Source organism: Cebus imitator, unplaced genomic scaffold (genome assembly GCF_001604975.1).
Source record: "Cebus imitator isolate Cc_AM_T3 unplaced genomic scaffold, Cebus_imitator-1.0 Scaffold0, whole genome shotgun sequence".
Taxonomy (NCBI): Eukaryota; Metazoa; Chordata; class Mammalia; order Primates; family Cebidae; genus Cebus; species Cebus imitator.
The window spans coordinates 21,206,977-21,233,549 of NW_016107315.1; the positions used below are offsets into that span (position 1 = coordinate 21,206,977).

A 26,573-nucleotide genomic window follows, 5' to 3' on the forward strand; every position below is an offset into this window, starting at 1 on the left:
TGAGACCTCACATTGTACCCTACTGTTTCTCAGGTCTCTAACGCCAAAATGTCTTTCCTAGTCTACTGTTTTACGAAAAGAGAAAGGAACTACACAAAGATTCAATCAAACAAGATCACAGGCAACCTATCCAGATCCCTAGATATTATTTTTCTAGTATCAATAACTTTAATGACGAAATTGAGCACCTGGAAAGACCTAAAACAAATCTTTAACAATAAACTTTTGAGATTATTTGTTTTTGAAAATGCACAGACTTAAGTAAAGGAGTATTTTCATGATGCCACAGGATATTAATTACAAACAGGACTTAGAATTCAAACTGGGTGGGGGGAATGCAGAGCTAGAAAAGGTTAAGTAGGCTTCTTCACTACTGAACTTCTAAGAATCCTTAACACTAAGTTAGAGAAAAAGTTTTCCAAATCTCAAGCATATCAGTATGAAAGTACCTGCTATATGACCTTGAACCCAACATAGCTTTATTCATCCCATCTTGGAATTCTTTAAGACTTGTGCCCATCCAAAAACAGACATAGAGGCCAATGGAACAGGTTAGAAAACCCAGAAATAAAGCCACACACTTACAACCATCTGATCTTTGACAAAGTTGACAAAAACAAGCAATGGCGAAAGGACTTCCTATTCAATAAATGATGCTGGGATAATTGACTAGCCATATGCAGAAGATTGAAACTGGATCCCTTCCTTTTACTATATAAAAAATCAACTCAAGATGGATTAAAGACTTAAATATAAAACTAAAACTATAAAAACTCTAGAAGAGGCCAGGCATGGTGGCTCACGCCTGTAATCCAAGCACTTTGGAGGTCAAGGCGGGCAGATCACCTGAGGTCGGGAGTTCAAGACCAGCCTGACCAACATGGTGAAACCCTGTCTTAAAAAAAAAAAAAAAAAACCCTAGAAGAAAACATAGAAAACACCATTCTGGACATAGGACCAGGAAAAGATTTCATGATGAAGACTCCAAAAGCAATTGCAACAAAAAGAAATTGACAAGTGGGACCTAATTAAACTAAGGAGCTTCTGCACAGCAAAAGAAACTATCAACAGAGTAAATAGATATTCTACAGAATGGGAGAAAATATTGGCAAATTATGCATCTGAAAAAAGTCTAATACCCAGAATCTATAAGGAACTTAATTCAAAAAGCAAAAAACAACCCCACTAAAAAATGGGCAAAGGACATGAACAGACACCTCTCAAAAGAAGACATACATGTGGCCAACAAATATAAAGAAAATAATGCCCAACATCACTAATCATTAGAGAAATACAAATCAAAACCACAATAGGATACCATCTCACACCAGTCAGAATGGCTTTTATTAAGAAGTAAAAGAGAAATAACAGATGTTGGCAAGGTTGTAGAGAAAAAGGAATGCATATACACTGCTGGTGGGCATGTAAATTAGTTCAGCTACTGTGGAAAGCAGTTTGGAGATTTCTTGAATATAAAACAGAATTGCTATTTGACCCAGCAATCCCATTACTGGGTATAAACTCAAAGGAATATAGGTCGTTTTACCATAAACAGATATGCATGCATACATATGTTCACTGTAGCACTGTTTCACAATAGCAAAGACATGGAATCAACTGAAATACCCCTCAATGGTGGACTGGATAAATAAAATTTGGTACATATATACCACGGAATACTATGCAGCCACAAAAAAGAATGACATCATGTTTTCCGCAGCAAAGTAGATGGAGCTGGAAGCCATTATTATAAGCAAATTAATGCAGGAACAGAAAACAAGATACCGCATGTTCTCACTTAAAAGTGGGAACTAAACATTGAGTACACATGGACACAAAAAAAGGAGACAATATACATTGGGGTCTACTTGAGTGTGGAGGGAGGTAAGGATCAAAACACTACCTATTGGGTACTATGCTCACTACCTGGGTGATGGAATCATTTGTGCATCAAACTTTAGTGACATGCAATTTACCCATATAACAAACCTGCACATGTAGTCTCTGCACCTAAAATAAAAGTTGGAAGGAAACAAAAAAGACTTGTCCCATAATTATTAAAAACAAGAGCAACTGCCATTCCAAAATAATCCTTTACAACCCTCTCCTTAACCAATCAATGATAGTCTTCAAGGTCCTGCCTTACTGAGGAAAAACTTCCAGTTCTTATCCCAGATTTCATCTTTCCTCTTTTAACTAAGAAAAACCTGCTCACATCACATTGAATGATATAGCTCTCCCTTACATGTTAAGTAATAAATTCAGCTTTGCTTTTTCATTTCTAGGGATCTTCACATGCATTATACATTTCCAAGAGAAGGATAGAGTATATGGTCTTTTCCAGGCTTATCCAGCTACAGACCATTTTTCTTAATGTGTCTCAGACTAGATCTTCTACTGTCTTCCTTAAGGAATATCTCTAAAGTCATTTCTGTTTTTATCAGGATTTTATCATTCCATGATATTCACAAATGACCAACTAACTTGGGGATCAGAGTGTAAAAATCACATATGAGAAAATATAAAGTACAATACAGACACACTTGAATGCAGATAATTATATATTTACCAAGGTATCTAATCTAGTGCCTGACCAAGTGGCTCACCACCAGGTCACTTTGAATTACAAATTCTTCTTGCAAATCTAAATGACTCTAATTATAAAAATGCCATGTACACATAGCTCTTCCAGAACCATTCACCTTCTATACCTGGTATTCAGCCAGACTTGGACTGAACAACACAAAGAGTGGAACTCCTATACACACACTTTCAGCTGAGCTCACTTCACTATCACTCATTACCCCTGCCATTTCTTCAACTTTTGGAAAATAACCTTTCTCTATCCTATTTTTCTAACAATTAGTTCTTTGCTCTATAGTCTTTTTAAAATTTTTTAATTTTTTTCTTAACTACAGTTTTCTGTGGAATACATCAGACAGTCTTAAAGAAATAACCCAATGCCCTCCATATCTAATATTATTGCTTTAGTCTAAGTACCTGATCTATAGTAATAGCCTCCTAAGTTATCTCTCCTCATCCACTCATGGTCCCCTCCATTCTCTTTAGTGACCAGAAAGACCTTATAAAAGTGCATATCTAATCATGTTGTTTAATTAATAAAAATAATAAAAAATCTAATAAAAATAAAAAATAAAAAATCTCCAATGGCACCCCACTTATTTTATTTTAATTAATTTATTTATTTGGAGACAGAGTCTCACTCTGGTGCCCAGGTTAGAGTGCAGTGGCGCAATCTCAGCTCACTGAAACCTCCATCTCCTGGGCTCAAGTGATCCTCCCACCTCAGCCCCCCGAGTAGCTGAGACCACAGACACATGCCACCACACCTAGCTGAGTGTGTGTGTGTGTGTGTGTGTGTGTGTGTGTGTGTGTGTAGAAATGGGGTTTTACCATGTTTCCCAGGCTAATCTCAAACGCCTAAGCTCAAGTGTTCTGCCTGGCTCGACCTCCCAAAGTGCTGGGATTATAGGTGTGAGCCACCACACCTGACCAGCTTCCCATTAATTTTAGCAGTTAATTTGGCCTATAAGACTATTAGACTATCAGGTCTGATCTCTGTCCACAACTATCAGGCCTCACAAATTCCTCTATTGCTCTCAGACGGCAGCCACACCAGTCTCCTCTTAGTTTCTCCAGTACACCAGGCTCCTTCCTATCTCAGCACTCTGGCATACACTATTTTCCATTACTTGAAATATTGTTTTTCACTCACCTCAGTAAGAGGAAAACAAAATCTTGGGACTCCCAAACTCACTATGCCAAAGGGAAAAGCTAAGCTTGGGGAACTAAATCAAGAAAAGCTGCCTTCCTTTTGTTTTGTTTCTAAACACATACTTTTTGTTTCTAAACACCTTTGTTTCTGAAATTCCTTTTGTTTCTAGACACGTTTACTTTACTTCACATTTACTTCATCTTATGGAAAATGCAGATCTATGCATAATTGACTTTGTCCCCCACTACTTTCTTTTCACCTGTAAAATTTGGATTCCTGAGCGCTGGTCAGAGCTTCACAAGAATGTGACCTCTTGCTAGCTGCCTACCCTCCCCTTTGTTTTCATTCCTCCTTCCTCTCCTGCTTGCTCTTTCTCCTTTAAATATTAAAGTCCTCAAAACCCTCTTTGGAAAAGGCCACACATCCTACTGTAACTTGTGTCTACTTTTCCATGCGGTGTCTTCAACCTTGGCAAAATAAACCTCTAAATCAATTGGGATCTGCCTCAGGCAGTTTTTGATTTGCACCTCATCTCCCAACCTCACTCCCAGCCTCAGCCTGCCTAGTCATTTCACTGACTCAGCTCAAAGGTCACTACCCAAGAAAGCGTTCCCTAACTACGTCTCTAACAGCACCACCACCAGGATTAGGACCTCGGGTTACAAGTTCTCATAGCACTCTGTGTTTCTCCTTTGGAGAACTTACAACCACTGTAATTAATTTAATTAATCATTATTAAATAATCACAGTTAGTGCATTGTGTAAGTTATTTAAACTGTTTTCTTCTTCCCCAACTCCTTCATATCACACACACATACCACTTGAAAGTTAGATCCACAAGAACAGATATTACATCTTTCTTATTCTCTGTTCTGTTCCACATACCTACCACAGTGTCTTACAATAGCAGTCACTCAAACAATCATTGACAAAGGAAGGACCAGGTAACTGCACTGACAGAATTCAGATCGCATCACATACAGATTGTATCCTTTGTATGCAAATATATCCTCTACTATGTGAATATCTCGTACTCCATGTTTTCAAAGTAAAAACTGATTACCAATGATGATATCAGATTAGAATCCCCAATTTATATCATTCACAAAAATAAATTCCAAATTTAACCATAAAAAGGAGAAGCAAAAAGTAGTAGAAGAAAATACAAGAGGAGCCTTTATGATTTTGTTTCAGAAAAGATATTCTTAAATAAAACACCTAATTTGAAGCCACTGGGGAAAAGAGTATATAAGATCCAAAACTTTAATACTACGAAGTTAAACAATAATCTGTAAAGTTTAATATTAATATTTAAAAATATTTAAGGAGATGTATAGAGAAAAACATCTTGTACACGGTAGGCTTTCGTGAACTTAGTCATGTTGACACATAAAATTAACATGTCTCTTACAAGATATATGTCAAATGATTAGGATCTAGAATACATAAAGAACATCTAACAATTTTAAAAGACAAAAAGTCCAATAGAAGAATAAAACTCACAGGAAAACTACAAATTACCAGCAAATGTATGGAAGAAAGTTCAGTCTCACCATTAATGATGGAAAGGCAAAGTAAAACAATTAGACATTATTTTTGCCCATTAAACTGGCCGAGATTTACAATTTCGGCAACATGATATAAGGGCATGGATATGGGGGAAAAGATCTCATACACTGCTGTTAAGAGTGTAAACAGGTGCGTTCAACTGGGAGGAAAACTTGGCAGTATTCATTAAACGTGTGCAACCTATAACCCAGCAATACTCTTTCTCAGTATCCATCTCAGAGTATCATTGCATGCATGCACAAAGAGGGTGATCGTTATAGCATTGTTTGTAATTCCAACAATTATAAATGACGTATGTTTTCAATAGGCAAATGGCTATTCAGACTATAGAATGTTACGCAGAAAGTAGAAGGAATAAGGGAGATTTTTATTTACCACATCAACAGATCTCCAAGGCCCACTGCGAAGAGGAAACAAATTGAAGAATTCAACATGAACACACAGGCATACACACATGTACACACAAAATAATACTATTTACTTTTTGTGGATACATATGTACATAGTACATGAAAATAAAGAAAAAGATCTGGAAGATAAACGCACTAGGGTCATAAGAATAGCTAACTTCTGGAGAGAGAAAAGGAAGCCAGGGTTGGTAAAAATGTCATTAGCTTTATCCATTGACAAAATCTCTTTTCTTCTCCAAACTTGTCAGGCTCCGAAACTTCTCCTAGACCTATCTGTGTACCTCCTTGTAAGACCTACTGTTAGCAAAGAACTCTGCTAAGTCCTTTAGCAGGAACTGCCCCATCCTCGCTATCTGACCATCCTTAATACCAGATCCGGTTCCTCAGCCTCCACCATCCCCCAGATGATGTCTGGTCACCCTGGCCTCTGTCTTCAGCAAGAATCCTATTAGGTTGACTTAGCCAGAATCCCCCTTACTCCTGAGTTTCCCGTTAGCAATTTTCAATCCATCGACGTCCCAAACTCTCATTAAACCTCCTTGACTATACATTCTCACTTGCCCATTTTTATTTGAAGTTGAGCCCAATCTCTTGTCCCTACAGTAAGACTTTATTGCAGTGGTCTCTTTACCTTTCGTGATGGTCCTGAATAAGGTCTCCCTTACCATGCTTTAACAAGTATCATTGAATAATTTTTTTCCTTAACACTGTAATGCTTTAAATGTTTAGAAGAACTTCGTCATGTATTATTTATGCACTTAATACTAATATTTTAAAATATTCAATGAGATTTCCTGGGAAAAACATTTGGTACACAGTAAGCTTTCATGAAATGTACATTCCTCTTTGTAATGGGTAATTTTATGTGTCAACTTGACTCCATAAGGGTTGCCCAGATAACAGGTAAAACATTATTAGTAGGTGTGTCTATGAGGGTATTTTTGGTAAACATGGTGAAACCCTGTCTCTACTAAAAATATAAAAAAAAGAAAAAAAAATAGCTGGGTGTGGTGGTGCGTGCCTGTAATACCAGCTACTAGGGGGGCTGAGGCAGAAGAATTGCTTGAACCTGGGAGACAGAGGTTGCAGTGAGCCAAGATCGCGCCACTGCACTCCTGCCTGGGCGACAGATGGAGACTCCATCTAAGAAAAGAGAGAGAGAAAGAGATTAGCATTTGAATTAGTAGTCTGGGTAAAGAAAATCACTCTCACTAACATGCCTAGACACCATCCAATCCATTGAGGACCCAAATAGAATTAAAAGGCAGAGGAAGAGTAAATTCACCTCTCTCTTCTTGAGCTGGGACATCATCTCCTCCTGCTCTCTGGCCTTCAGCCACCAGCACCTCAGTCCATTTCCAGTTCTCAGGCCTTCAGCTTCAGACTGAATTATATCACCAGCCTTCTTGGCTCTCCAGCTTGCAAAGAGCAGATGGTGGGACTTCTAAACGTCCATAATCATGTGAGCCAATTCCTTATAATAAATCTCCTTTCATATGTTTATATATACCCTATGTGAAAGGAAAACATCTTGGGCTCCCAAAAATCACTAAACTAAAGGGAAAATTCAAGCTGGGAACTGCTTAGTGCAAACCTGCCTCCCATTTTATTCAAAGTCACCCCTCTGCTCACTGAAATAAATGCATATCTGATTGCCTCCTTTGGGAGAGACCAATCAGAAACTAAAAGAATGCAACCATTTGTCTCTTATCTACCTATGACCTGGAAGACCCCTCCCCACTTGGTTTGTCCCACCTTCTGGGTTCACACCTATCAGTTCTATTTCACTAATACACTCTCCCTCCACCAAAAGTAACTAATACCTTTGGTTCAAACCCAGCAAACAGATCCCAGCATATGTCCCATGAAAACGAAGTGACACATGGCACGTGGAGAGTGATGACTTACACGGTAAAAGGGACAGAGAGCAAAGGAAAATGTCAGGTATGGGCAGAAAGGTCACCGAACAGATAAAAATGAACAAATGAGATCAGGGAAGACAGCCTGAAAGTAAAGAAATACGAAGCAACCCTCAAAGGAAAAGAAAGAACAGTGTGATACCATAACTATTCTCTTTCTGAGCTTCTGATGTTCCAATCAGTTCATGAGCAATGTCTCATTTAGTCCTCACAGCAAAGGTATTATTATGCCCATTTTATATTGTTGTAGCCAAGAGAGCACGAAATCACCACTGAGACAAAGCCTAGGCCAAATTACAGGGTCTTTATTGCCGGTGGCCACGGAGGACTCCCATCTCTCCAACCCGAGGCCCCAAAGGAAGGGTGTCAAGGCCTTTTATGCCCGTTAACCACCTCCCGGGAAAGGGTGAGGGCCAGGGGACTTTGGACATTCCGTAAACCACCTCCTGGGCTGGGGGTGAGGATGAGGGGCTCTGGACATTCCGAGGGCCAGGGGACTTTGGACAGTCCGATTGTTACTTAGGTAGTTCACAGAAGTCCAGATAAGCGTTAGTTTACACATTGCCTGGGTAGGGTGGAAATCACAGACCTCAGTTACTTATTACAAGTCACAGGGGCCAAGATGGCGGGGGTTTGGACTGCTTGCCTGTCACATTACGGTTATAGAGAGCAGTTTCAACGCAAAGCGGAGGTATGGTCGAGGTACGCAGTTTATGGGGCAATTACCATGTCACAATATGATGCACACTAGGGTTCAGAGATGGGAGATATTGGGCCGAGGCCCTAATGCTGATGATGGATGCAAGAGCCAGTATTCAAACCTAACGCTGCCCTTTTCTGCCATGCTGCAGCAGACAATGCAAAGAAAATAAAATATCAAGAAAAACACGTCGATGTATCCAAAACAATCACACAAAAGGTAAAAAACAGAAAACAAAAAGAAAAACCTTGCAGAAGGAATACGTATAAATGAAAACCCTAAGATATTAACTTATTCGCTTGCAGAGTAGGGTTGGGGATCGCGGAAGGAAGCCGTGGGGTCCAAAGCTTCTTTGCACTGGGTCCTTGGTGAACACCCGAACCGCAACCCACGGAGAGCGAAGAGAGAGGACCAAACCTCCCACAGCCTAGAAAGGCTCCAGCGCGGCGAGAAGGCGGGGCTAGCGTTCGCTTCCGGTTCCGGGCGCAAAGGCCCCACGTGTTCCGACCCGCTAGGCCCCGCGCGGCTCGGATCCGGCGGCGCTGTTTCGGTCAGGAGTGGGTGGGAGAGAAGCCGGGGCAGGGGAGGAGCCGCCGGAGCTGTCGGAGCCGTGAGTGCTGAGGGGCCTGGACCGGGCCGGGCTGGGCCGGGCCGGACCAGATGGGGCAGAGCGGGGCAGGGCAGGGCAGGGAGGAGAGGGAGGGACCGGAGACCCCGCCCCCCAGAGCCTGGGGAAATCACCGTGTCCTGGGGAAGGGGCGGCGGCGGTGTACTGAGGGGGCCGAGACGTTGTGGCCTCTGTGTTTCCTGGTGGCGGGAGCCAGTGTCTCCGGGGACGCGGATGGTGCTTCTGGCTTCCTTCCCTTTCCAGCCACCGCCCTCCGCCCCCTCCTGGGGCCTGCAGAAATGTAGTTAGTCCGTACCTCATACCTCGTATGGCTTCCGCGCCACTGTCCCCCCGGAACAGAGGGAGGAGTGGTCTAGCTCCCTTTATTTTCCTCAACCTTTTCTCACGCCGACTCTCAGATTGCTTAAGATCATCTCCGCGGGCTCCTTGCCCCAGCGAGCCATATCTCCTTACACTCCCAAGCTCCCCTCATTCCCCGCCGCACACACTCAGATACACTCACCCGTGATCTTATCACCTGTGATGATAGTAGTCCTTGGCGTCCACCTGGCCAGTGGCTTTTCAGCTGCCACTGTGACAGACTCTTGAGCTTCCCCTCAAGCCAGTAGCTGCTGTCTCCACTTAGAACTTTCCTCTCCTCCCACTCCTAACAGCCGGTTTTGGCACCTCTTCCCAGCACCAGCATTACTTTTAGCAGGAGTATACCTACTTCTTGTCTGTCTTGATTAAAAGTTTGTTAGTTTGTGTGCCGTGGATGGGCTGTGCTCTTTCAGAAAGGTGTCAGTTTAATTTTTGTTTTTCTGAACAATGAATGTTCGCATCTCCTAGGCGCTTTGATAATCTTGTCTGCCTTGGAATCTGTACTGACCTCCCCAGAGGGAGACTCTTAGACCAGCCTTTCTTGAACCACCTTGATCCTGGGGAGCAGCGCCATATCCCAGGCTCTCCCTTAGAGTCTGGGCTTAGAACTGTTGTTTTTTCTCTGTCCACGCTCTGCAGGTGACACCCAGGGCAGCTACACTCAGAAGCCACAAGGAATGCTAGTGGAGCCTCTCATCCCTCCTAGCTTCTCTTCCAAGCTGCCCCGTGTGGCTTGATCCAGGAAGCTACTTAAGAAAGGTTGTGGGATAGCCGTGAGAGGCTTGGTGGGAAGCGTGTCAACGCGGAGCAGTCTTGGAGAACTTTCTGCTGTTACTATCTAGCATAAGAGGGTGGGCAGGGTTGGAGAGAGGACAGGAATTTTTCCTCCTAGGACCAAACACCTGGGATTCATAATCTTTCACCCTTTCTCCTCCAGCTATACACTTTTTGTACTCTGTATATATTATATTGCAGTAGACAGTCATTCCAAGGGTACAACAAGGTTTACCACAATGTGAGGGACTCAGCCATTACAAATTGTACGATGAGGTAAGTTACAGATTTACATTTTTTTCCCCAGTTAATTTGGCACAGATTTAAAACGTGAAACAGTTCTAGACCCCTTGCTTTTGCTGTTCTCTCACCAGCAAACCCTTTAATGTAACCAACAGTGGCTTTCTGCATGAACTTCAGATTAACTGCGTTTGCTTCAGGTGATGGTTCTCAAACTTACTATAAGCACCTGAAGGACTTGTTAAACACACATTGCTGAGGCCCACCCCTAGAGTTTCTGGCAATAGGTCTGTGCTGGGGCTTGAGAATGTGTACTTCTAACAAGGCTCAGGTACTGATGCTGCAGATCTGGGTTCTTTACTTTGAAAACAACTACCTTTTGGCCAAATGTAATATACACATTGCAGTAGGCTGGGGTTCAGAAGACCCTTGTTTGAGCACTTCTGTGTTGGAAACCAGTAATCTGATCTTTTGTGGATAATTTAATCACCTAGGTCTGAATATTTTGTTCATAAAATTAAGAACGTGTACTTAAAAAACTGAATACTATATGCTAAATTTGAGGTGAAATGTTGATGAGTTCTTCCCCTTGGTTTTCTTAATTCTCTTGATAGGGACGTCACTTTTTGATCATATATATTACACCTGTATTCTGGGCTTTTGCTGTGAATTCCTAGTATTGCTAAAATCCTGCTGTTTCTTAACTATCTGTTAAGTTCCTTAAGGTCAGAGCTTCTGCTTTTTTTGTCTTTCTCTGCCCAGCACCTTGAATAGTGTGGGACACAACTGATGCTCAGTAGATACTTGTGGATTGATCTCCATCCCTTGTCTTTCTCCCCTCTTGAACTTTTTCTCCCCTGACCTTATGCTATACCGTAAAGCAGGATATGCTTATGCCACCTGATTACCCCAAGCGATTGGAATGAATGCTAATGCCAAATTCCTACAGCTATCCCTGTGAATGGTTTATTACCCAGGAGCCCTGATACCTGCCGATTTCTGAATTTTCAGTGTTTCTAGAATATATACAAGTTGGGGAAGGAGAAATAGAAAGCTTAATTAAACTCAACATGCATTTATTGGGCACCTTTTCTACTAAGGGCTTGACAAAGTGGTAGGCACTGGGAATATAAAAATGAATAAGGAGACCCTTGCTCTTGAGGGCAGGGCTCACAGTGGGGAGACGGACACTAAGCCATGCCCACGGCAAGAATGACTTCTGGGATTACTTCTTTGGGTCATGATTTGGTCTTCAGTGGAAACCTGGTTCTCCTCAGATTCCTCTGGTTCAGCAGGTGGGGATCCCATCCTTTATCGTCTCCTCAAATGCAAGGGAGCCTTGAGCAAAGCCAGAAGGAAGTCATCCAGACATAGAACAGGGGGTATCCACACAAGGTGTGTTAATTACAAAGCTAAAAACAAAGTAAATGACTTTTGAATTTACTGCTGTTATGAGTTATCTATAGCAAAACCTCAGGTCAGCTCTTTTATATATATGATATTGGGTTATTTCCCATTAAATGATGGTTCCTCTGATTATCTGATTGGCATTGACCATGTTCATTGTAGGAATTGCATACATTAGTTTGGCTGCCAAAAGAGAGCTGTTGCTCTCATCAGAATGGGTGTCAGGTTTGATGTCCCCTCCTTTACTTGCTTCAGGTTAGTTTGTGATGTTCTGTTTTAAACTGAGGTTTATACATTGACCTGCTTTATTTAGGCCAGTAACTGCTTTGGGGTAATTTTCCTGAAGGTTAAAAAGCCTAGCTTTGTATGGAGGCTAACCAACATGACCATGATGGTCAGGTATATAAATATGGCCTCTTAAAAATCTGTATTTGAGGCTGGGCGCAGTGGCTCATATCTGTAATTCTAACATTTTGGGCGACCAAAGCAGGCCAATCACTTGAGCCCAAGTATTTGAGACCAGCCTGGGCAACATGGCAGAACCCCATCTCTACAAAAAATTTAGAAATTAGCTGGGTGTGGTGACATGTGCTGTAGTCCCAGTTACTTGGGAAGCTGGGGTGGGAGGATGGCCTGAATCTGGGAGTCAGAGATGGCAGTGAGTTGTGATCTTGCCACTGCGCTCCAGTCTGGCAACAAAGTAAAACCCTGTCTCAAAACTTAAAAATTTGTATTTGGCCCCTAGCCCTCCTCAACTCTTGAGTAAATCTCTCTCAGTATCCTAGGCTGATACATTATGGCCCAAATCCAACAGAGATGCTATATGTCCTTGTTCCTCTCAAAGCCCCTCATCACCATCAAAGAGCTGGTCCAGTTCTCCACCTTTAGATAAAGAATCATCCCAAGATTCAACATGAGCTGCTGCTGTGACTTGTCCAAGATGACACATCTTTACGATGTAGGGCAGGGGACAGACCACAGGTCACCCTCCCCCGAAGGCAGCTATCTACCATCTGGCATTGCCTCTTAGACCCACCATATATAAAACCACCAAAAACATTTTAATTAAGAAGAAAGTGAATTATTATAATTTTATTTTTAATTTTTGTGTTCACATTTACTCTCAATGACATGTTTATTCCTACCTAGTATCTTGAGGCTAACCATAAGTCTACAGCATTTCAAGGTGGAAGATACTTGTGTCTTAGCTTTCACTGACTTCCCTGTACTACCTCCTACTTATTTGACCTCTGGTTCTTTCCTCCTGTCTTCCCTTTCTCTATACCTTATTCTCTTTCTTTGAAACCTATTGTAACAAGTTTTGAGCCATTTCTCCCCTTGCTATTCAGTTATTACTTTTATGAAGAGAAAAAAAAAACTTAGGTGGCAAAAATATTTTACAGAAACAGTTTTAAACATGGTTTGAAGCATACTGATCATGTGTTAGAAGGCCAAAAGCCAGGGAATGTGTTCCCTTTCATTCATTGTGTCATCTAGGTTAAGTTTTCATAGGACTTCTTGGTACACCAAGTTCGCCTCAAATTGTATCCTGCCAATTACAGGGAGTAGACAGGACTTTGATACATTGGAAATTAGAAGCATTGCTGATACGGTCTTCAGTGGGAGAACCTATGTTTAAGTTTCTGTCTCATCTGTATTCCAACACTTCATAAGTGCCTCCAAGACAAGAATTGTTTTTTGATTTACCGTGGTTTCTTTGATATAACAATAAACAGACCAAGATTTTCCTTATGCAATCTATTTTTTTGTGTAACTAGGATGAAATAAAGAACCATTTGCTTATCATTTAAATCTTGCCTTCTTCCCAAAAGGATTTCAAATAGCTTGAAGGAAAAACAAATGAAATATATTGAGTACCTACCCTATGCCAGACTCTATGCTGAAGGATTTCTATAGGTTATTTCATTTACTCCTTAAAACAACCACATGCGATAGGTAGTAATAGCCACATTTTTGAGGATAAGACAGGCTTAAGGAGATTGTGTTACATGGCTAATAAGCAAGGTCGGGAATTCAGATCCAGCACTCCAAGACCCCCAACCTTATATGGAAAGCCTAGATAAAAGCTTGCATATAGGACAATTAAGAATAAAAGAATATCTTCATTAGAAGGATTGTACTGGGCTAATCTTTCATTTTAAAGAATAGCAGCAGCATTAGAAAAGAGCAGTTAACAGATTTTATTAGTGGATTTCTATTCTAGAACACTGAGAGGAGCTGTTGACGGGCCCTGGTTAGCCCTAGCAAGCAGTCATATTAAAATTCCCAAATTATAGGCCTGCATTAAGGTAGAAAATAAGAATGGGGACTGGAAGGGATATAAATATCTACTAAATGTAATAATTTCAGTTCTGATCACTATTTTCTTCTGAAGATTGTTTGCCAGTAAATAGGCAGATTACTGGCTCTCCTTTAGGTTGACAGTATATGACTACAGACTGCCATTTATGGTCCAGAGAGATCACCCCAGCTAGTAGCATTTTAAGGCAGAGAACTAGATATTCTTTCATTGCCTGTGGTTTTCTGTTCTTCTCAAGAGAATTGAGCTTGGGTCTTCACTGCCGTGTGACACCTTCAGATAAGGGGCAGAGACAGCTGGGCTCTGAGGATTGCACAAAGGTCTTACCTTCATATCTTCTCTCCAGTCCTATGTATTGTAGGAACACACACTGAAGACACTAGGTTGCATCTTTGCAGATACTGTTTTAGTGTCTTCTGGAACCAAGCCTCTTACTTAATCCTGGCCTGGTTTCATATTCTCTATTGTATTCTCTCTCTAGTTTTTATCCTACTCTGGAACTCTTCCAGGGACAGACATTGAAAAAAGATATTAGAACAGCAAAGGCAACAAATTGCAAGATATACTTGTGGCATAGTACATCCCATTAATTATAGAATAAAAACACAACATCTGTTTTCTGCCTCTAATATTTATACTTGACAATTGCACAACACAGTTCATAAAGCTCTCACATCTCACATAATCACTGAGTTAGGAGAGTGGTTATCTGCAGATGGCTTTACCTTTTACAAGGTGTCTTGTGTATGTTACTTCGTGAAACCCTCAAGGAAGCTCCAGTTTCTTGGGGATCTGGGGCTGGGTCGTGCATCTTTGGATACCCAGTTTGGTGCTGTGCACAGAACTGCTGTACCTCCTATTCATTTCTCGTCTTTTACCCACCAAGACTCCTTCCTTCATTCCCTCGATTACTGATCTGTTTTCCTTCATCTTCCTAGGCTGCCAAAGTAAATGCAAAACAAGCAACAGAAATCTCAGCTTGTGACTTCTGAAGGGCATTTTTAAATGGCAGGTTTTGTGTGGCGCTGTTACATGTTCTTTTTTCTTTGGAGAGCAAAGCCCTCTGAAAGCAGGAACTCTTTTGTCAATGTATATGTTGTAGGATCCATACTCTGGAATCTCTTGTACCTAGTGCTGCATGAAAACAATGAGGATTCCAAGTCTACTTCACTGGATGTCTGTTCTCAAACTTTTAAGATAGTAAGTCCTTTTATTAAGCCAAAAGACGTTATATATTAATTCTGTCTTCCAGGGGTAGGAGTTGGGGCGGGGGTTGGACAGTTTTGTCTGGATAAATAATCAGTATTGTAGTTGCATTTAATTATTTGTTGTCTGATTTTGTGCTTATTAAAATTGATTTACATCCTCAATGGAAAATGATTTTTTTTTTCAAATGCCCAGTGTTGTGTGACTTGCATTTGGATTATTCCCAGTGCAACCTGAAGATTCTTGTGATGAGTTGTGGTTCCATCACCTCGGGAACCACTAAGAATTCCATTACAATCCAAACAATAAATGTTTTCTTCCTATCTATGCCTTTATCCAGCGCACAGTTTGCTAGACAAATTATGAATATGGGTTAATATGACATGGTATCTATCCTTTTGGAAACAGACTTTTAAAACCTTACTAAGCGTTTTCTGCATTCTTCAAATTTGAAATGAGTGCCTGCTGTGTGCCAGGCATCGCGCTGGATGCAGCATGTCCCTGCCCTCAGAGCTTTACAGTCCAGTGAGTTCAACAGAAGATGAACAATTTTTATGATACAAAAAATAAACACATATGTGTGCTGTTGTGGGGTAGATACTAGTCCCTATGGAAGCATCATCTGGGAGGACCAGAGGAGGCATCTTGGAAAAACTGAGATCTGAAAGATGAGTAGAGTTAACCACGTGAAGAGGGTGAAAAAGGGTACTTCAGACAGGGGGAACAGTGTGAGGAAAGCCCAGGAAGGGTATAGAAAAGAAAGACAGTAGTTTGAGCAGTGGCTTTCAATGGGATTGGCAGTCATGGAAGGAAAGAGAGGTGGTGGGGACCAGGTTTTGAAGGGCTTTGTGTATCAAATTTAAAGAAGTTTAAATGTTATCCTAAGGTTCCTGGGAAGCCTTAGGCAGATTTTGTGTGTTAGGAAGTTCACCACTCACCTACTTGGAGTATCCTATGTGGAGCTAATGTGGATGGGCCTCCTGCCCGTTATTAAATCCTGTGCTTGTCTGCCCATCTGCCCATACCCTCTCCTTGTCTTTCTTAAAAACTAAAGGAAAGCGTATAGGTTCCAGAAGGAAAAAGAAATAAATGCTAGAAGAATAGCATTTACCATGGCTCAGTGAGATTCCAAACCAAAATAAAGTTTCTAGGGTTTGAGCTTTTAATCTTGGTACTCCAACAAGGAGATAGGACTTGGGGAGCTGATGCAGTATGAAAGTTATGGAATTGAGCAGCCTGCAAACCTGGACCTTTGAAAATCTTCCTACTGACCCAGGAAAAGTACAAGGAAGTATGTTCTCCAGAGCCTTGGTTAGGCTAAACATTACTTGAAGGCATCAGTCCAAATAATACACTAAAAACATTATTCAGGAACACCCTGAGAAATTAACATTAAAAACTGATTTGGCCAGGCACGGTGGCTCAGGCTGTAATAACAGTGCTTTGGGAAGCCAAAGTTGGAAAATTACTTGAGAGGCTAGGAGTTCCAGGCTGTAGCAAGCTATGATTGCACTACTGCACTTCAGCCTGGGCAAGAGAGAGAGTCTTAAGAATAAACAAACTGATCCAAGATCATTGAAACCATTAGCATTTAGGAAGAAATAAATGAAATTACACTCAAGGGGCTCACATTTACCAAGGCTCTGAGGACTCCCAAAGTAAAAAGATTAAAAAAAAAAAATACAAGCCACTTCAGAAAACAAACCACCATGAGGTAGAGACAGCAGAGGAAAAATCACACAGGAAGATCTAGGAATCAGGGAACTATCCACAGTAGGCTATGAAAGCATGTTGCAAGTGACTGAGGATAATGAAAACAATGTCATAAGAGCATGAATTAAGAGGGTTTTGAGAAAGAAGAAAGATAATATGGTCATTGACTATAAACTCATTTGGCGGGCAACAACAGATGAGACACAGCTGTTAAAGAGTGGATCGATAACCTTGAACATGGATGTGACGCAGCTGTAGTACAGTACAAAAGGGTTGAGAAATGAAGGAGCCCTTTAGCTGCTTGTGGACACTGGTCTGGAACGGGGACAGGACCAAGAAAACCAGTCATGGAAGTTGAACTAAGTCACCTCTCCAGTGTATCAGTGCCTGTTACGTGCCAGTGCTGTTTAGGTGCAGAGGATATTGTAATTTTTTTTAAGTTGCTATTAATACCTTCTACTGGGTCATAATGGCTCAACTGCGGGAATGGCAATAGAGATGAAGAGATGGAGGGATTTGAAAGGCGTTTTTTAGAGGGTGGAATTAACAGGATATGGTGAATAATAAAAAAGATAGTAAAAGCATAATGGAGGAAACAGGGGTTCTTCCTGTTAACAATAAGAAAAAGCTTCGGAGTAGTTTTATTCATTTTAAATGCATTTATTGTATACCTTATTATAGGTATTGGAGATTGATGGAAAATAGTACCTGACTTCAAAGAGTTTCACAGGAAAGATAAGCGATGGCTATGTAATATGACCAATACTATGATAGAAAGGTGCCCAGGTTGCTATGGGAGGATTTAGGTGATTTCTAATCATGTCTAAGAGTAGGGGAAATGGGATCAAAGAAAACATCTCAAGACATAAAGTGTTAGCTTATGTCTTGAAAAATTTTAAAGTTTAACCTAACCAAGGATAAAGAATGAGAAGAAACATCATGTTCAAAAGCTAAAGAACATGGGACTCTTGTTTGCTTTCCATGTACACACACGTGTGTGTGTGTGTGTGTGTGTGTGTGTGTGTGTGTTGTATGTATCTGAAAGGATTGGAGAGGAGAGCAAAGAGAATAACAAGATGAATGTCAAGCTAATGTATAATACTTTGAAGTTTGTATTTCACTTAACAAGATAGCAGGGAGTGATGGAAGGATCTTAGATAGGAAAAGGACATGAGCACATGTACCAAGAGAGCTGTTTCTGGTGATACTGAGTGGGAATGTGAAGGTGACAAATCTGGAGGCAGGTAGCTCGCATTTGGAGGCGGTTGCAGTCATCCAGATGAGAAGCGAGAGGAACCTAAGCTGTAAATCACGGGAATAAAAATGATAAGACCCGTTAAAAAGAAACAGAACACACTCTGTAGCATGGAAAGGGGAGGGGTGAAGGGCGGAGAGTAGTCTATGCAGAAGGAAAAACCTTCAGAAAGATACGGAGGCTGAAAAGGCACCCTGTTGTAGAGAGATCAGCAATGCATTTTTTATAACTAGGCAATACAGGGAAATGATAGGATCTGAAGCTTGAAAAATAGATTGGGAGCTGATTGTAAAGAGCTTCATGTCATTCCCAGGATTTGGAACTGATCTTACGTTAAAAAGGTTTTGTTTTTAAATATTGAGTAATATAGTTGAAACTATAAGAGTAGCTGATGCCATATTATAATAGCCATCACTCTTCTAAGCACTTCACAGACAGTAATACGTTTAATCCTTACAATAAGCCTATTAGATGAAAACCATTATTATCTTCCCTCTTGTAGACAGAGAAACCGGCCTAAGGAAAATGAGAACTTGTCTATGGTTCCACTGTGGAAATACCTAGTAAACGATAGAGCAGGATTCAAACGCAGGCAGTTTAACTCCAGGACTTTCGCTCATAACCTTCCACACCTCCCTCATGGTTGGTATTTCTCAACCATGGATACACATTAGAACTGCATGTAACATTTCTAAACATACAGTTGCCTGGATTGACTGAGAATCAGAGTGTCTGAAAAACATTGTGTGGTACTGTGTTTTGCAAAACCTCCACACGTAATTCTGATGCACTTTACTCATAGTTGAGTACTGCAGGGATCTTGGGAAGTTACAGTAGTAGTCCAGGCAGGAGATGAGGGAGGCTCAAACTAAAGCGGTCTGTAGGAAGGAAGAGGAGGGAACAGATTTGGAGCCTTTAGAGGTGGAATTGGCAGTATTCACAAAGTGGAGATACAGTATTTTCTTGTGGAGTATGAACCTTGCCTAGGACCATACCTTTAGTTGATTATCCTCTCCCAACTGGATCTGTTGATTTGTGGCTATGGAAGCTGGGGAAAAGAGGATTTAAGCATTTGAAGAAGTTTGTGTAGAGGATTATGATTGAACTCAGACTGTTGTCCTCAGTTTCATGCTTATACTATTGTTTGTCTTTACTTCTCTACCCAGGGCCTTTGGGAGGAAATATTGCTGTGTCCAGGCTGAGGCTGGGGGCTAATGACAGTGTGAGCTGCTCTAGATGGTGTGAGACCACCCCAAGCCAAGAAATGACTACAACTGTGGAACCAGAGGACCAGGATCTTTGGGAAGAAGAGGGAATTCTGATGGTGAAACTGGAAGATGATTTCACCTGTAGGCCAGAGTCTGTCTTACAGAGGGATGACCCAGTGCTGGAGACCTCTCACCAGAACTTCCGACGCTTCCGTTACCAGGAAGCAGCAAGCCCTAGAGAAGCTCTCATCAGACTCCGAGAACTTTGTCACCAGTGGCTGAGACCAGAGAGGCGGACCAAGGAGCAGATCCTAGAGCTGCTTGTGCTGGAACAGTTTCTTACCGTCCTGCCTGGAGAACTACAGAGCTGGGTGCGGGGCCAACGGCCAGAAAGTGGCGAGGAGGCAGTGACGCTGGTGGAGGGTTTGCAGAAACAACCCAGGAGACCAAGGCGGTGGGTGAGGAGGGGGAGTCCTGATCTGTGTGATGTGGAGGGGGACTATTTGCTGGAAGGCTGGATTTGCGGGGAGGGCTTACAGGATCCCCATAAATTAATGGGCTCTGCCCTTGGATTGCTCATAGATCCATGAGCCCCTTGGATTAGGGGGATGTGTGTGTATGAGTGTGACTTTCTGGATTTTGGAACACCTATGTAGGGACCATCTGAGGGGTCTCAGCCACCAAAGGGTCATGGCTTTGGTTTTCCCTTCTTTGAGCGTTGTGCCTTGGGTTCCTGGAGAGAATTTTGTGACTTCCTCAGAGGTTCTCATAGACCCCCAATCACAGATCCCCCCTTCCTGGCTGGTCAGCTAGGGAAACAGTCAAGGAGAGCTGCAGTTGGGACAGGTAGAGATGGGAAGGAGCCTTGGGTTACGGGGGCCAAGGCTAGGGAAGGTGAGAGAGCAGCTCAGGACTGCACGCTCCCTACCTTGTCCTGGGGAAGATAATCTTCAGCTCCTCCTGCCTGCTCCAGTGGAACTGGAGTTTCCCTTCCTTGTCTGGGTCCCTCTGGGTGTGTTTTCTCTAGGCATCTCCCAAAATAAGCCCCCATGACAGCCAAGAACTTCCTCCTGACTCTATGGTGACTGGAAGTTGGAATTATTCCCAGGTGACTGTCCATGTTCATGGCCAGGAAGTCCTGTCAGAGGAGACAGTGCGTCTAGGAGCAGAGCCTGAGCCACCTAGTGAGCTGCAGGATCCCGCGCAAAGCTCAACCCCCCAGCAGTCCCCTGAGGAAACCACACAGAGCCCAGATCTGGGGGCACCGGCAGAGCAGCGTCCACACCAGGAAGAGGAGCTCCAGCCCCTGCAGGAGAGCGGTGGGAAGCCTCACCAGAAAGGGGGGACTGTGGCAGAAGGCAGGCAAGGAGGGGGACATTTCTCCTATAGCAAGGAACCTGGGTAGACTGCATGGAGAATCCAGGATGTCAAGAGGAGACAGTACCAACTAGAGCCCCCCGTAAATAGGGCCAAGCTTAGATAGCAACATTCTTGCTTATTATCTTGGCATTCTGATGGTCTTACAGGTGGTGGGATTGGAATATGGGAGCTTAGGCCAGTTTCTTGGTTCACATTATAGGAAGGATAGGGCCACCTTCGTGCCAAAGATGGTGAGGGATGTCCAGATTTTTGCCCATTATTGGGGCATGCTGCATATTGCTGATCTTTGCCTTCTTTTCTTCTTAGAGGTTCCAGTGCCCCAGGACCCAGACCTTCCTACAGAGAGGAGCTCTGGAGACTCGGAGATGGTTGCTCTTCTTACTGCTCTATCACAGGTGTGCCCTAGTTTCCTCTGTACCACAGAGAATTAGTTTGAAGAACCACTGGGCATTAGCCATACTGAACAAGTCAGGCAGGATGTACATTTATACTCTTGTCGGTTTTAAGCTCACGGTTCTCCAGGCGCCTGGGAGCAGGGGAGAAAAGGGAGAAGACAATGAGATAAATTATAATATTCTCTATTGGATCCACAGGTGCCAAAGCCTATTTATTTGCCGTTGACTAGAAGAACTAACAAAATGGGATTATTTTGTAACACTCCAGTACAACTTTGAAGTTGTCAAATGAGGGTTTTTTAGTTTAGCTTTTTTTTTTTTTTTTAAAAAGAACAAATTTGATAGTCATTTGTAAGAATGACAGACTGGACTGCTGAGACATTTATGAAGTATTCACCATGGTCAAAGTCCTGAAACCAAGCCATCTGGCTGGAGAAAAAAGGAATAGAATTCATGTATGGTTTTAGATTGTAATCTAACTGAGGAAAAAGGTTTTCTTTTTGCTATGGAGTGTAGAAACCATTGAAAGTGATTAGAGTCAGTTAGGTAAAGTTTACTAGAAAAGATAAATTTTGCAGAAATATAGGTAGCATTCAAGTGTCAAGTAGGGAGCTGAATGATGATTTTTAAGACCTTTCTTAAATTTTAAACAATACCTTGAAGAAGAACATAAGCTGGTTCTCAGGGAAAGTGGCAGAATTGGTGGGGTCAGGGCCAGTGCAGGATGCTAGGGGAATGAGTTTAGCAGCTCCCCTGAGAATAAGTTTAAGCAGCACCCCTCTCAAGCTCCTTTCATCTCCTAGCTGAAGTCTACCTACTGTATGACTTTCAACAGGGACAGAATACAAGGCAACCTGGAGCGTCACATTTTGATGAAATCCTTATGTGGTTTCAGGGACTGGTAACGTTCAAGGATGTGGCTGTATGCTTTTCCCAGGACCAGTGGAGTGATCTGGATCCAACACAGAAAGAATTCTATGGAGAATATGTCTTGGAAGAAGACTGTGGAATTGTAGTCTCTCTGTGTAAGGAATTGCAAGTATTCTAGAGGGTTCTAAGCACAGAGATCTTTTTCCTGCTGGAAATTTTGGGGTATCTTAGGCCTTAGACTGTATGCAGTGAACTTCTCTTATATTTTCCCCACCAATAAAATTGAGGGATTAGGTGAAAAATATGCTGTCCTTCAAGTAAAAGAAAGAGAAAACGGTTGGAAATGGAAACCTCTAATAGGAAAACAAACTTGTAATATTATAGCTTTAGTACAGAAATATTTGAAGTAAGCACATGAGTTTCAAAACAAGAGTTGGCGATAATCTGCTTTCTTGAATATGGGAAAAGAGGATAAGGTTACAGGAGTGTAATTATTGAATTGCAGGTGAAAACCACAAGAAAGGCAAGAGATACGCAGTACTTGGTTAAAAGTACACAAGCTAAAGAGATGAAATATTTAATCACCTGACCTAGCTATGTATTTGCTCCACAACGTACCAAGTAGAAAAGGTCCGCTCTTAACACAGGGAATTGTTGAGCCAATCGTGATATCCTATTTTCCCTCTCTTGAGCAGCATTTCCAATCCCCAGACCTGATGAGATCTCCCAGGTTAGAGAGGAAGAGCCTTGGGTCCCAGATATCCAAGAGCCTCAAGAGACTCAAGAGCCAGAAATCCTGAGTTTTACCTACACAGGTGAGGAATGACAAAAAGGGTCTTACCCACCCTGAGCTGGCAGTTCCTCTAGGCAGTGCTTCTCTCTCTGCAAGGCCCCCCTCTCATCAGTTCTTCTAACATGTCAGCCGGTACCGCCTTCTCCCTCTGACAGCCAATTCTTCTATCATTTCCCTCCTCTTTTCTCCTCCCATCATTTGTCTGATAGCAATGTAATACAAAAGGGTAAAAGAAAATTTTTAACTTGTGGAATTGCAGCCATACCATTTCCTGTACAATTCCCTTAACCCCTCGACTCTCAATCTCTGCATTTATAAAATGAGGATTATATTTGTGCATACCAAGGTTTGTTGATAGCATAACATATGGGAAAGTGCTTGGACAGGACAGGGATTCCATTGAGTCTTTCCGTCTCAAAACCCTTTTAAAAAATCTCCCCATTGTGTAGAAGTTATTGTTGCCACTACAGTGACCCCTATTTTCCTCTTGCCCTTTCTGCAGGAGATAGGAGTAAAGATGAGGAAGAGTGTGTGGAGCAGGAAGATCTGAGTTTGGACGATATACACAGGCCTATTTTGGGAGAACCAGAAATTCACCAGACTCCAGATTGGGAAATAGTCTTTGAGGATAGTCCGGGTAGACTTAATGAAAGAAGATTTGGTACAAACATTTCTCAAGTGAATAGTTTTGCGAACCTTCGGGAAACTACGCCCGTCCACCCACTGTTAGGGAGACACCATGACTGCTCTGTGTGTGGAAAGAGCTTCACTTGTAACTCCCACCTCGTTAGACACCTGAGAACTCACACGGGAGAGAAACCCTATAAATGTATGGAGTGTGGAAAAAGTTACACGCGAAGCTCGCATCTTGCCAGGCACCAAAAGGTTCATAAGATGAACGCTCCTTATAAATATCCCTTAAACCGGAAGGATTTGGAAGCGACCTCCCCTTTGACCCAGGCTGAGAGAACTCCATCTGTGGAGAAGCCCTATAGATGTGATGATTGTGGAAAACACTTCCGCTGGACTTCAGACCTTGTCAGGCATCAGAGGACACATACAGGAGAAAAACCCTTCTTTTGTACTATTTGTGGCAAAAGCTTCAGCCAGAAATCTGTGCTAACAACACACCAAAGAATCCACCTGGGAGGCAAACCCTACTTGTGTGGAGAGTGTGGCGAGGACTTCAGTGAGCACAGGCGGTACCTGGCGCACCGGAAGACGCACGCGGCCGAGGAGCTCTACCTCTGCAGCGAGTGCGGGCGCTGCTTCACCCACAGCGCAGCGTTCGCCAAGCACCTGCGAGGACACGCCTCCGTGAGGCCCTGCCGATGCAACGAATGTGGGAAGAGCTTCAGTCGCAGGGACCACCTCGTCAGGCATCAGAGAACACACACTGGGGAGAAACCGTTCACGTGCCCCACTTGTGGAAAAAGCTTCAGCAGAGGGTATCACTTAATTAGGCATCAGAGGACCCACTCAGAAAAGACCTCCTAGCTAGGTCCCCATGTGAGGAAATCTGCTTTCAGCCCTCACCTAAGGGAGGTGAGGAACAGGAAAAGCCCTCTTGTCAGCCTGGGAAGACCTTTTCTAGGGAGTCTCCCTGACCTGCCCAGATCCGACATCACCTCTTCCGGCAACTAAATACAAGCCTGGGCAGAACCTCTCAGCCGCCTTCTACGCCTTGAGATGTTTCATCCAAAGTACAACCTGAATTGAGGCTTCTCCTTCACTAGAGTGTGGCTGCCTCTATCTCGTGGTTGTAAAGTAGGAAAATTAAAAGACTTAAGAGGTTGTGGTTACTGTATTGTCCAAAAAATAGGCTGTTACATATCCTAAAGACTGCTTAACAGCCTCGAGTTGAAAGTGGCCAAGGACAGCCCCTTAGGTTTGGGAAGGGACCAGCCTGAAGGATTCTGTCTTTAGAGGGCTCAAGTCTTAAAGCACACAGCTCTGAACTCAAGACAGGAGGTTTGCGTCCTGATGGCTTTGCCACACATTCACAGGATGACTGTACAAACCCCTTGCTGTCTGATTCACTTCTTACCATGCACTTTCCTTTGATGCTGAGGAGAAATGGAAGCAGGCAAAAAAAATCTCAAAGCTGCTTCAGGTGGACCTTGCCAAGCTGCTCCCTCCCCCAATGTCAAATTGTTATCAGGTGCCAAACACTGCTAGAAAGGAGGGCCTAGTCGGAAGCCTCTTTCCATATGGGTTTTGGTTTTGTCTTTAATATTTTTTCCTATTAAAATACTCATGCATTTAACCTTCCCATTATTCAGCCAGTCTCTTGGTTTCGTCCCTAGCACTTCTACTACAAGTGAGATGGTAGCGTTTGAGAGCTTATTGAGGAAAGCACAATTCAGTCAGAATGAAATCATTCACATTCCCTCATATGCACAAGCCCACCCACCCTTCGACACCCCCTTCACAGGGGTGGTGTGAATAAGGGGATTTGGGAACAGTGTCACCTTACAAAGGCACTATAACAATTGCAGAATCATGATAGCCATGGGTCACATGAAGACAACTGGAGAACAACTAAGACCAAATTATGGAAAATAAGAAAAAGCTGTTGCTGGCAAGACCATCAAGACTATTCTCCTGACACCCTGTCCCCATCATCCCTGCCTGAGTCCTCTGACATCATGGGAAGTGTTGAACCCCAGAACCTGGGACCCTGAGGAATTCACCAGGAGTAAATAGCTTTCATGTATTTGTGGTGGTTGCTTTTTCTTACGTTCGTGTAACTGAGAACTAAAAAGTAGCATCTCATGATGGCCCAAGGATCTGTGTTGCCTAAAGATTCCATGGAGATGAGGCTGAATAATTATGAACCTCACCTGCTCTGATTGTGGGAGTGGCAAGGACTGGGGAGACATCTTCCATAAATGGAGCACAGGGTATGGGGTTAAAGCATGAGAGGGAGAGTCTTCTGTGCCTGGTTGCTTCTGTTCTATCTCATAATCCATTATGGGCCAGAGGAATAGGGGAGAGTTAATAAGACTCCAACTCTAATGGCCCAACAGGGAAATTCTCATTTCGGTCAATGATATTCTGATGGACTGATTTGGTATTAATACCAGTCAACCATTGTCCTGGAAATATACACAGATGAAATAAATAAAGGTAACACTTGCAGCCAAGTTCCCTGGTTTCTGGGACTTCCCATCTTACCTATTCCTTTTCCAGGGCTTCAGTGTCCTGATATTTCTGAGGGTGATTCATACGCAAATAAATCTGGGAGTACAGAGTCTTTTTCCATAAGGAAGGGAAGGCTTGGTACGATTAGCAGAGTCAGGTGAAATATATGCACTCTGAGGTAAGATCCAAGTCTGGAGTTTGCAGAAGATGCTGTCCTAATATGAAGGCATTTCTCAACCGTATATCTAAGCCGAAGCACAGTTTGTCCTGGGTGAAAGTCACAGCCACAAAAGATACTTTCTCCTAGCTTATGCAGGTTGACAAAATACTGGCGGTGACAGAACAAATTGATTTTTTAATTCTCTTATTTGCATTTAGTCCAATAAATGAAAATCGAAGTTCTACATGAGAGAAAGCTTGAGAGGCTGGGCCAGTTTGTTGGAACATCAAAGAGCCCTATTGCTGATCTCCTTGCAGAGTTTCATATGCTGACACTAAATCTCTCGTCCCTTTTGTAAACTACACAATTTTCTGAGGTTCTTGGAG

The 26,573-nt window shown here is 42.5% G+C and overlaps 1 protein-coding gene across 5 annotated transcripts; it reads left to right on the forward strand.

Annotated features, from left to right (window-relative positions):
• Positions 1 to 8,809: 8,809 nt before the first annotated feature.
• ZNF202 (zinc finger protein 202) lies at positions 8,810 to 25,599 on the forward strand. 5 transcript variants are annotated; one of them, XM_037736631.1, is made up of 9 exons: positions 8,818 to 8,944; positions 9,962 to 10,081; positions 10,260 to 10,372; positions 19,404 to 19,903; positions 20,554 to 20,764; positions 21,132 to 21,220; positions 22,116 to 22,245; positions 22,786 to 22,905; positions 23,386 to 25,599. In XM_037736631.1, exons 4-9 carry the CDS (start codon positions 19,502 to 19,504, stop codon positions 24,378 to 24,380), a joined length of 1,947 nt encoding a protein of 648 aa, XP_037592559.1. In that variant the 5' UTR covers positions 8,818 to 8,944; positions 9,962 to 10,081; positions 10,260 to 10,372; positions 19,404 to 19,501; the 3' UTR covers positions 24,381 to 25,599. The 5 variants fall into 5 exon arrangements, with proteins under 5 accessions (XP_017379854.1, XP_037592559.1, XP_037592565.1 ...); XM_017524365.2 differs by lacking the exon at positions 10,260 to 10,372 and having other exon boundaries at positions 8,810 to 8,944; XM_037736637.1 differs by lacking the exon at positions 10,260 to 10,372 and having other exon boundaries at positions 8,827 to 8,944; positions 19,404 to 19,899.
• The last annotated feature ends 974 nt before the right edge of the window (positions 25,600 to 26,573 follow it).

Bases quoted from the DNA above. Each gene is read 5' to 3' on its own strand.
- ZNF202 (XM_017524365.2), top strand. From the start codon at position 19,502: ATGACTACAACTGTGGAACCAGAGGACCAGGATCTTTGGGAAGAAGAG. The intron at 21,221-22,115 runs GTGTGCCCTAGT...ATGTGGTTTCAG, and splicing joins TTCTTACTGCTCTATCACAG to GGACTGGTAACGTTCAAGGA. The intron at 22,246-22,785 runs GTAAGGAATTGC...TCTCTTGAGCAG, and splicing joins TGGAATTGTAGTCTCTCTGT to CATTTCCAATCCCCAGACCT.